General features: G+C 37.7%; 1 protein-coding gene across 3 annotated transcripts in view; it reads right to left on the reverse strand.

Moving 5' to 3' along the window:
- Positions 1–95: 95 nt before the first annotated feature.
- Positions 96–12,612, reverse strand: part of st8sia5 (ST8 alpha-N-acetyl-neuraminide alpha-2,8-sialyltransferase 5) — an 18,354-nt gene continuing 5,837 nt past the window's right edge. For 2 of the 3 annotated variants that reach the window (XM_014006528.1, XM_014006529.1), the window contains 6 exons: positions 8,075–8,167; positions 4,986–5,072; positions 4,672–4,816; positions 4,438–4,550; positions 3,491–3,583; positions 96–3,401 (listed from right to left, as the gene is read on the reverse strand). In XM_014006528.1, coding sequence (XP_013861982.1) covers positions 2,939–3,401; positions 3,491–3,583; positions 4,438–4,550; positions 4,672–4,816; positions 4,986–5,072; positions 8,075–8,167 — 994 coding nt within the window. In that variant the 3' untranslated portion in view covers positions 96–2,938. Of the gene's footprint in view, positions 3,402–3,490; positions 3,584–4,437; positions 4,551–4,671; positions 4,817–4,985; positions 5,073–8,074; positions 8,168–12,237; positions 12,334–12,612 lie in introns of all 3 variants that reach the window. The other variant, XM_014006527.1, reaches the window with a different exon arrangement.

The following is a 12,612-nucleotide window of genomic DNA, read 5'->3' on the forward strand; positions in this document are numbered from 1 at the left end:
ATATAGCCCCTTTAATTGCTGGTCATCAAACTAAAGTGTATAAAAAATTAACATGTATGACCACTCACGCACACGCACATATGAGTACACAGATGAGAAAATCCAAACAATTTTATTTACAAACACAGTACCTTTATAAAGAATGATCAAGAGTTCATAAGGAATGAGTTCCTTTTATTAGAGAGACCAGCATCATTTTTGTTCGTTGGTAATTAAGACATGATTGGGAAACATGTGATGAAGCCAAGCATATTTTAGTGTCATTCTATTAGTCAACACGTTTGCTTTGTGCATACGTAAAAAGAGAGTCTGTAAAAAGGATCTAAGGAAGAGCAGGTTTAAATCTTATTTACAAAGCCTCCTTCAAACACAGTAAAAACAAAAGAGACAAGTATGCAGCTAAGCATGTTCAAAAAAAACTCTGTTTTTATCTGCACAATATTCCAGTGGCTAAAGGCTTTTTTGTTGTTCTTGTTGCAAACTGAATCTTTACAGTTCAAAGTATAGTGAAATATAAACATAATAAAAGCTACATCACAACAGCAAAAAAGGGGCAGCAACCATCTTCATCCTCACACCTAAACTCATCAAGGACTATACAATTAAAGTTTTGTGTTTACATCTTCAAGTGCGCTGTGATCAGTAGAGGCTTAAGTGTAAACGTGATCCACTGATGGCTGAAGCAGGCACACACAAAGCCAAGAGCAGAGTAAAGTCATGCACAGTCAGCATTTCGTGGTTATGAACAACGTTAACGGAGAGCAATTCCAAGGGCACCTTAACGTGTTTTATGTGTCCTTCGATTCAAGAGTCAAACCAACATCTAATTTGACGTTAAGGTATTTGTTACAGGCAATACACACGGGTGAATTGCTCATCATTTAGAGGGTTTTGATACCTCATAAGGCAAAATGGCATAAGAAAAAAATATTGACAGCTGGGTTGCTCAGCAGCACTATGCTGTTTTACAGGATATCAAAGTTTTGTATAACTGTCTGGCTTTCATCCCAAACCACAACAACCCAAGAAATCAGTGGGGATGCAACAAATTCTCACCTTAATTAAATCCTTTCAGTAGAAATTTGGTATTTGGGAAATTAGGCTGCTGAAAACTGTCTATATTAGCAGTTTTTTACAAACTCAGCAGGTACATAGGAAATAAATTACAAAAGTAGACAATTAGATATTACAATTACGATTAGTGTTTGGAAGTATTAGTTAAATATCAAGGTTTTGGCTTTGTTTGACACAAACATTAAGTTGCCAAACCCGGAGGTTGTCAAAGAAAAAAAAAGGAGAGAGAGAGAATGCAAGAGAGGGAGATACAGGGGTGCAAAGACACCCTCTGCAGGCCCATTTCAGTGTAAATATCTGTGCAGTTAAGTAGAAAAACAACACCTCTGTACAGCGAAGCCACAAGAATACTTCACAGAAAATGACATCACTATGAAGACCACTTTTCACAATAAAAACAAGCATTCTTGTGGACAGAAACTCAGATGTAACTACAGTGATATGACCGCAGAAAGGAGTTTGTGGAAAAAAGGAAACATCAGGCTTGCCGTGTTCAACATGTGTTAACAGGAGCAAAGGCAGTCATGGGAAAAAGGCAGTTCACCCTCTTTCAATGGACTTATCAGAACTTACCAAATATAATCTGGTTTTTACCAGGTTATAAAACATTTTAATCAAACCTTAATGTACATCAGATGTCACCATGTCATTTTTAAAACAAAATAAATACAAAATGAAAGGATTACGCTCCTTCCAATGGATTTAATAAAGTAAGCAGCCTAGTGTAAAAGCAGGTGTGTGTTCACACAATGTGAAAGTGGATGGACACCAGCAATGGCCAATTGATGCTTTCCACCAACCTGCAAAAAGCACTTAAATTATTGCACACAACTGCTGCTAATTTGTCGAGCTTTGTGCATTCTGTAAACCATTTGCTCAGACTCTATACTTCTTTTTGTTAAACATAATAGTTCTTTTGTTTAGACTGCACAGTCATTATGTAAATACTGAGCCGAGATTAAACAAAATCTCGCTGTGCTAAGGCATAATGACAATAAAGATTCTGGATTTTTAAATGACAATTTCCCAAACAAGTTGGTGTCCATCGTTCTACAGCAATAAAGATTGTTCACATAGGGACAAATACAGCTGCCAATACCAGGAATGATGTGTCAGCAAATTTATTCCGAGGTCAGACTATGCAATTCAAGAAATGTCCAAGAACCCTCCATCCCAGACTTTACAGGCCTCACGTAGGAAGGTTAAAGCAAGGTTAAAGTTTAAAGCAGGACAGTTAGAAAAAGACTGTCTAGTTTGGGAGAAGGAAAATGTATTTTGTCTAGAAAAATAATACGGCAGCACACTTTACACTGAATGGACCACTAGACTTTAGGAACAATGTCCTTTGAGGAAGAAAATGAGGCCAAAGTAGAAAAATGTGACTAATGTACGTGTCATTTTTGAAAAATAAATAAATACAACATATCAGCACAAACACATCAAACCAACTCTGAAGCACGGAGGGGAAAGGGTGATGATCTGGACTTGTTTTTCAGCAAAAACAAACAGACAAACATTGTGAGACCATCTGTCCAACAGATAAAGATTTAGGGTGTGGCCAATCCTAAGGGTTTAAAAATGAGGCAATTGGATTGAAGACATTTTGCTTCCCATTAAAGGAGCCTTTTCAAGTCAAAACGTGTGGTGTTCCAAGCTTAAAATCTTGGAATTCAGCCTGTTTTTGTACACTTATTATTTAAATAATTTTAGAAACAGGTAAACAACAGTTAGTTTTATGTCCTGATACATACAGAATTGAAAAAGGGTAGACTTCTATACCCATGACTGTAAGTACTGTGTAAGTAAGTGATGTATTAAAAAACACACTCATCCATTTAAAAACAGGAAAAAGAAAATCGAGGGATCACCTGCACCTCCCTGTGTGCACTTTGATAATTCCACGAGTGTGCATGTGAATGAAGTTAAAAATTTCATGGGGCATAGCATGAAAACCAGGCCGTGGCTTGACATTGTCGTAGTAGTGGTGCGTGATGAAAATGCCAGAGGGGTTCATGGGAAAAGCCCAGAATCCATAGAGGTGGACCTCCTCACACAGCTCCAAGGCAGCAGTCACCAGCATCAGGCCGCTGCTCAGCCGCTTCGCCCGGACCCCCTGCACTGCCCAGAAACGCTGCACATTCAGGAGATACTGTGGGTGGAAGAAGAACACGCCCCTTTGGGAGTCGAAATCGTCCAGCATGTACTTGACTCGGAAAGAAACATCGGTGTTGCGGGTGTTGTAGAAGGCGGGCAGCACCACAGAGGAGTTCTCGTAATTCTGAAGGACTTCATAAAAAGGTCGGCGCCATTTCTCCAGCTTCTGAAACCTGCACAAGTAAAGAGACATAAAATGATAAAAACAACACAAAAAACAAACAGATGTAATCATCTCTCCCTCAGATCCATAAAAACACACCTCTCAGTAATAATGCTTGGATTTATTGTCACCAGGTCTGTTTTAGTGCCGACATCTGCAGAGTACTTCTCATTAATGGGTGGCACGTTACATCTGCAAAAAGACAGAAAAGTGTACTTGTAGTCTTTTAAGAACCTCATCCATATTAAAATCGCTGGGGCTGTGCATTGTTAACCTCACAACTAGATTCAATTTAATTTCTTTGGGTCACAATTTCATTTGATTCAATATTGCTTTAAATGCTTTATCCATTTCTTAAAAAGAACAAGTACATAAATAATCAAGTAGAGTCCCAGTGGATAATTCTTTCTTTCTTGCCCATATAAACAGAAAAGGTAAACATTAACATTTCAGAGAAACAAAATATCTGAAAACAAAGCAGTAGCACAATAATGCTTGTTCTAAATATGGAGTGAAAACAAAAACTTGAAAAACTCAGGCCTTAAAGGGAAAACAAAACGCTCCTGATCCTGAAACCTTTTTGTGGTGGTGATTGGAATGACATCATAACAAATTGCTCTTGCCAATCTGTGCAAAAATCCACACTTTAAATGACACACAATGAATGGGACAGAGGGTATTCGCTTCCATACATCAGAGCATGAGGCAAGTCAATTGATTGGCTGTGTCGTTTGTGGCATTGACAAATGTGCGCCACATGAACCAAACAATAACCAGGCCAATAGTGGCACATGAATCAGTTGTGATGTTGAAAGATTTGAACCACAAACCAGAACTGGGCCAGTTGTGGCATTCTATCTTAAAACTGTGACATCATTGTTAGACATGGCCCACAGCTGGTTGACAAACCACTTGTCATGCCAGCAACCAGCCAGCTTGACACCAGGTCTGGCCCACACCTGTCTGCTATGTGGGGGTGTACAGTTATCACAGACCTCTGCAATCTTGAATCCCTAAATGCTTGAAATATTATATACTTTTTATACCTGAAAACAAAATCTGATGAATCAATTTCCTTTCCACATTTGCTGTTCTTGATGATGCCACCGTTTCCAATAACAGCACATTTTTTGAACTGTGACTTGGAATATGGCATGTCCTGGAGGAGACAAAGGTTCATCGTATCAATTTCTGAAGTTTTTTGAGAATTAGTAGATTGGACACATCAACAACTAAAGAGAAGAAAACAGCAGGAAAAGGGCAGCCATTGATAAACTCACATCTGGGAACATCTTAAAGATCTCCGTGGTAATGGGAAGGATCCCACTGGTGTCCACCTCGTACCTCAGTTTGGTTCCTGCAGGAGTGTTCCTCTTGGTGGTGAAGAGAAAGGACGGAGCATTACAGCAGCGGGACAGTGACATCCTAAAGAAGACCAAATGTAGTATAACTTATTGTTTAATTGACATTTTTTTATCTTGTGATCCTTTGACGAGGTGTAAAATTCATAATAAATCAACCTTTAAAACTGTTAGCAGTGGGCTGGCACACTTATTTTGAAAAAAAAAAAACTTTATAAATGGGTGATACTTACCTAAAGTTGCCGGTCTCCTCCTTGTTTTGCTCCCACTTACACACCTGCAGATTCTGCCACCTCTCAAACAGTTCTGAGGTTTTAACCCTGACACAAAAACAGGCAAAACTGTGCAATGAGGACAAACACCCAAGACAATGTTGTTCTTTCTTCCCCAGATTTATAAATAAGTAAAAATAGAACCACCAGTCTGTGAAAGCTCAAGTAATGCAACTTGCATTTTTAGAAATGCTTTATGAAAGTATTATTTTAAATTAGGGGTTAATAAACTGACTTTTTCATTTAGGCTAATCACACTGAAGCTATCTCTGCCAGAAGAGAGGTTCTGTATATAGGTTATGAATAATTAACATTTTACCTTTTTTATTTTTTTAACAACCTCAGTTTGAAGAAATTAAGCTTAAGTTTCATGCAACTGAAGAGTGAACAGCTAGTTCAATAGTGGTCAAACTAAAGTGGACCTCTGCCAACTTGAAACAATTTCAATGTCCAAAATATTTAAGTTCATGTGTTTATATTATCATCAATTTTGCATTACATGTTAATTTACATAGAGTTTTATTACTTGCAAGAGTAAACAGTTGCCAGCTATAGCACTTTCTGCAGGAATAGTATAGCATTTATTCAAAAAAGAATGTGTAATGCAAAACTGACAGTAGTGTAATGTTTACAAAAAAGTGTTTGCATGAAGTGCTATGACATTTGGAAAATCAGAGTTGTTTAAAAGAGACATATCATGCTTCTAAATCATTTAGTTGGGGTCTATATATAGTGGAACTACAATACTTTGGTCTGAATTCCTCATTATTGTAACTCCACAAACCCCTCTTTCACCCCTTTTCTGAGGTGTGTCTCAGAGCAGTTATCAACTCATTTTGATGCTGTTTCTTTAAATTCAAACAATGCCTTACACACCATGCCCTCCTAAAGCTTCCTGTGTGGTCCCTTGTACCTTGATAGATGGGTTGATGAGTATATATAGCAGCGCAGAAACTTTTTATTTATACATTAATTAAAAGATGTCAACAAGGGAAGACCTGTGCCTCCAGCTTTCCAGGTTGGAGCCAGAGTTTGACCCAGAGCCAGAAGAGAATGAAGACAACAAAATTGTAGTTGGTATGTCCAGACCTTGTTTAGTAATTCTGTCACAAATACTGTGACATAATAGTTCAGAAAATGTCATAAAAAATAGAGAAAAATACAACAAAATTGATATTAGCTAATGCCTTAAATGTGATTTTGCGTATGTCCATTTTAAAGATGGCTGAAGTCAGCTTATTAAGTGATGGTTCTTTATTAGCTCGTCAATCTGGTCAGAATTAAACTCTGTTTCTCTAATGTGAAATTGTTCAAAGACCTATTTACAATTGATACAACCTTAGCTGCCGATAAGCTTTTCACGGGACCCTCACAAGTCCTTTCGCTCACAGCCCAGAATGAATTTGATGATAAGCTTTGAGAGCTTCAGGGCTGTTCACACAAAAGGTCACTGAACAATGTTCATAATTCATCCTACAGAGAGAAGCTGCTGAGATTGCTGTTAGCACAAGTGGCTAATTAAGTAGTGTAATGAATCTGGGCACTAATCGAATGTTTAATGGGAAATGTTATTTATAGCTCACTCTTGAAACTGACGAAAGGGCTGCAGCAACTCTAATGAAAACTTTTGTCAAAGGGCCTTAAGTGTCATCTCCTTTGTGTTTGTCAGTTTGTAGTTTTGATGTTGCTTTGCAAGTGCAAAGTGTCTTTAAGCAATTTCAGCTAAAAAAAAACATACTAAAGATAGAGCAATAAATTTGAATCATCCAGTTTATAAGTCAGACTCTCACATTGCCATTCTTTCAATTTAAAGTCATAAAGAATGTGCAAACTTAAATTTAACGGATAAACTGATGTAAAAACAATTGATCAAAACACATAAACATGTACAGGAGGAAATGCATCATTCTGGCTACAAACTACAAAAATCTTATGTTGAGATTTAATAAAATTGTGGCCACATTGGTCAAATCTCATAAATTATAAATGTGTAATGTCACACATTATTGTCTGTCAGCACTGTTCAGTGTGTGTTCAGGATAACTCTCAGCTACTACCACAACAAGTTGTAGTGCATTACCTCTAAAAACTGACTGAGTTTTAATCAATTTTGTATTTGCTGAGGTTGATTAGCTGTGGCAGCCATTTTGAATCAAAACTTGATCCGTTTACAGTGGTCCCTCCAATGATTGCTTTTAAGACCTTTCATTGAAATCTGCCCAGCAGTTCATGAAATATTTGGCCTAAAGACAAACGAACACACACATGCTTTCGCGCAAAAACATTATCGTCATGAACCTTACAGTACATGGTGCACTACTTTTTATAAACCATTTTTTTTTGTCTTGACATTTGTATTTTGGTTAATGTTTTATGGTTCTTTGTAGGATTTAGATCTTCTCGGTCTTTCTTTTCTTTGGTAGTCTTGTGTTGTTTTTGTTTCCTGTTAAGTTTCCTCGTGCTATTCATCCTCATTCAGCTACCCTCCCCTGTTCCCAGTCCCTATTTTGGCCAGCTGTTTCCAATACCTTGTTACCTCTGCTCTATATAACCATCTCCTGCCACCACAACATCAGCAGGTCATTGTATCAGTCCTCAACATGTCTTGGGATCTCCCGCATCCTGTCTTGTTTTTTCCTGAGTTTGTTTTGCTGCCACGCCATGTTTTATTTTTGTTTAAAAAAAAGTATTTTAGTGTGACTTTTATGTTCCCCAAGTTGTCTACATCTGGGTCCATCATGGCTGTGGTAGAATGATCTATTGAGGTTGTGGTGACACGAGACCGGTTGTCTAGAGTCGAGGCAACAAGGTATTGGAAGCAGTTGACCTAATTGGGGACTGGATGGCTGACTGACTGAGGATGAATGGCACAGGAAACACAGGGAAGCTGAACCCATTTATTTTCATGGTACATACATTTCTCACAACAGAAAACTTTCATGACAATCATGAGACTGTTTTATGTAATAGCTTTCGAGCAGGTGCGTGATAACCCCCCCCCCCACCGTCACAGCAGATGTGAAATATGCCATCAAATCCATCTCACTCACATTGTCAGAACCTTGACATCCATAATCTCTTGCCTGAGCTCCCTGCATGCCGTGGAGTTGTACTCAAACGCTCCATCATAGTTTTCCAGATACCTGGAGGGAGAAACACAGTCATCTGCTGCCTGCAGCGACCAGCACACAACGTTAAAAACAAACTGTTTAAATCATTTGTCATAGCTACAGAAATTAACATGACGCATATTTCAAATTGACAGCAAAATGTCTGTGGCTTGACTTTATGAAACATTACAATATAGCAGTTTGGGATGACAAATGACGAACGTGATGCATCTGATTTTAGGCATCACAGACAGGACCGTAACATACTATTTTTATTTTTAGACACTTGCACCAGATTCTAAAACATCTTAGACTAAACCAACTTAGTGAAGAAATATTGCACCTCTCTTTTTTTAATTGATTAAACTGGTTATTATGACAACCTGTGATGACGTTGAGCTGGTGTTAAAATGTATTTATGTACTTGTGATTCACAGAAATTAATTTAAAAGTTTTTGAAATGGATAGAGTTGATTATAGTGCATTTAGTTTAAATGGTGGATCAGGTCTGGTGGATATGAGTATGGGGTGTGTTTTAGCCAATACTCTAAATGGCATTAGTGCTGACTGCTGTAACACAACAGTTTGGCTGAGAGTCTGAATTTGGTAAAATATTAAACCATTTTTAAACAGTTTGATCAATTTATTTAGCTATTATTCAGTTGAAATGATCAAACAAACAAGAACTTTGAATTGAACTTTGAAGAATTTATTTTTATTGTCTAATGCCACTTAGCTTTGGTACGGTTGTTTTTAAAAGCATTTTTGCTCATTGTGCAACTTAAATATGTGTAAAAGAAGTTGTCTCATATCTTGTAGCACAGCATCTTTCCTACATGTAAACAGCGTAGTGAGAATAAAATTAATGACTGTGCATTTTGGGGCTAGAGTGAAGATTGACGGGAGGATCAGAAAACCACCACTGAAATGTTTAGCCTTTGGATATTCTTTTTTTTTTTTTTAGAGAGAGAGAGCTGAATGGAATTTCTGTAAGTTACAAGAAATGTCAAAAAAATAAAGCAGAGATTTTCAGTAGAAAGATTATGAGCAGTATCTTACCTGTTGCAGATGGGTTTTTTCCCCCAAAATATCCCAATTTGGAGAAATAGAGCCTAATTTGGACCAGATAAACGTGCTAACGCAACTTCAAGTGAGATCAAGACCAAAGTGATTTGCTGCCATTTTAAAATGATTTAAATTCTATCACTTGTACTGTGGTTTCTGTAAATGTTATTTCAGAAACCTTTTACTGCTATTGGTTTTGCACTGCAAAATAGACGTTAGTGGTTATTCACGCTAAAGACTGTTGGTTTAAGCTGTGTGAAGCACATTTTGCTAAATTAAATGCAACTTGGCAGAAAAAATGATGAAAAAGTAAGGCAGTGCAAAAAAAATTGCAGCAATTTAAACAAAATCCGGTATTTTTTTTTCTTTTATGTCCTGCCTTTTCATCAGGCTGAGTACTGTTTGCAACATGTATTTTACTCACAGCAGGGCTGTCAAATTCATTTTCACCGAGGGTCATAGTTATGGTGGCCGTCAAAGGGCCAGTTGTAATTGACTTCAATGTTTCATGCTTCAACTAAGCAAAAAAAAAAAAAAAGTCATGGTCCTCATTGCTACGGCTGAACACCACTAACAAACAATAACTGAGCTCTATGTGGCATTTCCTGCATAGAAACAGTGTTTTAAACATCCTCTTATAAACACTGAAAATTAGAATGTGTACAACTGACTAAATGTGAAATAAATAATACAGAAATACTATCAAAGGTAAACGTAAGAGCTTTACTCACTTTTGAGTTGTGGTAAGTCTTGAATTTTGAACTCTCCCACTTTCCAACGATGAGTTTCCAAATAATTGCCCAGGGGGCCACAGTTACTTAAAGCCAACAGCTCAGGGGCAGAAGTATTATCCTCCTTCACCATTTAAATGTGTTTCTTTTGTTGCATTGAATCATAAATTTAAAGTTTATCATTGATATAAAAGCTATTTTGATGTTAGATAATAAAAATAAATTTAAAAAATGTGGGGTGGGCTTTGGTGGGCTGGATGGAAGTAAATAGCCCACGGCCTTTAATTTGACACATGAGCTACAGGGTCTGCAGTACAAATAATCATAAACTACTAAATAACATTGTAATGCAAAACAGTAATATAAAGGTTTGGAATACAAGGTTTGCATGATTTATTATGGAATATTGGAAATTGGAGCTTTTTTATTTTAGAACAAAGGTTATCTACGTTGGTTTTGATCTGACTAGACGTTAGCTCATCTCTCCAGTCAAAACTCTTTTTAATCTTTCCAAATAGAGGTTGTTCTGAGTGCCATGTGCTACAGGTAAGACACAAAATACTACTTCAATACATTAAAATGTATGTATGGGGCAGCTGTGGTGGAGTGGTTAGGGAAGTTATCAGGGGATTCATCCTGTAACTGAAGGGTTGCCGGTTCAATTCCCTGTTCCAGCCTTATCAGTCATTTTGTCCTTGGGTAAGACACTTCCCTTGCCTTGCCTGGTGGTCAGAGGGTCACAATGTGCCCCTGGGCAACTGTGGCTACAATGTAACTTATCACCATCAGTGTGTGAATGGGTGAATGACTGTAAAGTGTTTTGGGGTCCGATGGGTCTTGATAATTTCAGCCCATTTATTTATTTATTTGACTTCTATTATATACATTTGCTAAAATCTCTGAGGTCACTGGACTTGTCCGAGACAAAAATGTTTTGGTCAAAAGGTGCGTCTTTTAGTTTAACGTCACTAAAAATATATGAACTGCTCTCTCTATTTCCGCTTTTTTACAGTTTTACTACAAGGTAATCAGTTCAGTAACAAGTGGTAGATAATGTAATGGCTAAATTGATGTAAAGTCTGAAATAATATTTTAGCTTCAAGGTTTTGTCAGAGTTTTTTAAAGAAAACAAGAAGCCATATCTGGTATTACTCTCATTGACTAATAATGAGAACATTTTTTAGCTTTTGACCATTTTAGCTTAACGTGTCACAATAAAGTGAATTTGCAGTCAAATGTGTTTTCTGAGCAAAATCTAGAAATGATTACTTTTTAATCCACTCATATAACACAGATGGAACGTAATGGAGACCATACTGTTACTTTCAAAGAAAGGTGTTAGATCTTAATGGAAATATGGTATTTTGAAAGGTGGTATAAAAAAATCAACATTACCTGTGCCTGTGGAGGTAAATGAAGTGAGTTATAAAAAATAAGATTTTAATGTAAGAATGCAACAGGCAATATCATGGCATGATGCTTGAAAGTAACAAGATGCAGATGAGATGGTAGGAATAAGGGATGATGAAACTGGTTGTCTACATCCACCTGATGATGCAGCATTTTTCTGAGGTTATTCTGAGGGGAGCTTATGTAACATGCTCAATATGCTAAACTGGGCTGCTTGTTCCTTTTTTTGTTTTGTTTTTTGTTTAGCTAAGATGATGAAACCTTTGCAAGTGTGCAGGTTTTAAAAAATAACAATTCATTTCACAAGATGGATACCCATCCTTTCAGGCATCTTAGACCGACCAATCCAGCATTTTATTACAGAGACAAACATCGGTTGCTCAGCAAAATTAGGATTTTGAAGTTTTAGAGGGGAAAGAAAAAAAAAGTGTCACATTCTCGTCTTCTTGTAACAAGGGGCAGTAAAATGGGAAGGCGGGGTAAAGAGGCGAGGGTTAATCCGAGACAATGCAGATGTGAGAAGGGGGAGACAGGGAGAGTAGAGAGAAGTGTCCACACTATGTGCATGGCATAAACACAGAGCTGCGCAAGAATACATGAGACACAAGTAGAGGAGGACAAGGCATTTTAAAGATGGGTGCTGGATGGGACACAGCGGGACAAGGAGTAGCCAGGACATCAACAGGAGACCATGGGTCAACCAACTTCTGAGAGGGGTGGGGGAGATTTTGTGGGGGTTGACGGGAGGATCAGACAACATGCAAAAGCAAATCTGAAGTGCAACCACCACTGAAAAAATATGAGAGTTTATACCTTTCAGACTAATGAAAAAGAAAGAAGCATTCTTTGTGTTTCTGTGAGAAATAAAATACTAGAAATGCCTTCAAACCGGCCTACCTTTGAGAGTGGTTTTTTTTCTTCTTAATATCAGCTAGGCAGGGTGTGACTATTACGGAGATCTGTGAATCTGGCTGAAAATTCTGACGAAAACATCTGTCAACATGCAGACAGGTTGAGTTAGAGTTTAAAAAAAAGTGCGACGGTTACCCCCACCTGTGACATCCCCACCCCCTGCTAACTAAAGAAAAAATAATAATGCGAATGTGGTGCTGCTTCTGCTGCTTGTGTTCTTTCTTAAAAGAGACTCTCGTGAGCGTACAGCCCAGTCCACGCATGCAGGGCTGGGTCACTTCCTTTCACTCCTTTCTCTCTTCTTCTTCTTCACCGCGCGCACACACACACACACACACACACACACACACACACACACAC

Source organism: Austrofundulus limnaeus, unplaced genomic scaffold (assembly GCF_001266775.1).
Source record: "Austrofundulus limnaeus strain Quisiro unplaced genomic scaffold, Austrofundulus_limnaeus-1.0 Scaffold36, whole genome shotgun sequence".
NCBI lineage: Eukaryota > Metazoa > Chordata > Actinopteri > Cyprinodontiformes > Rivulidae > Austrofundulus > Austrofundulus limnaeus.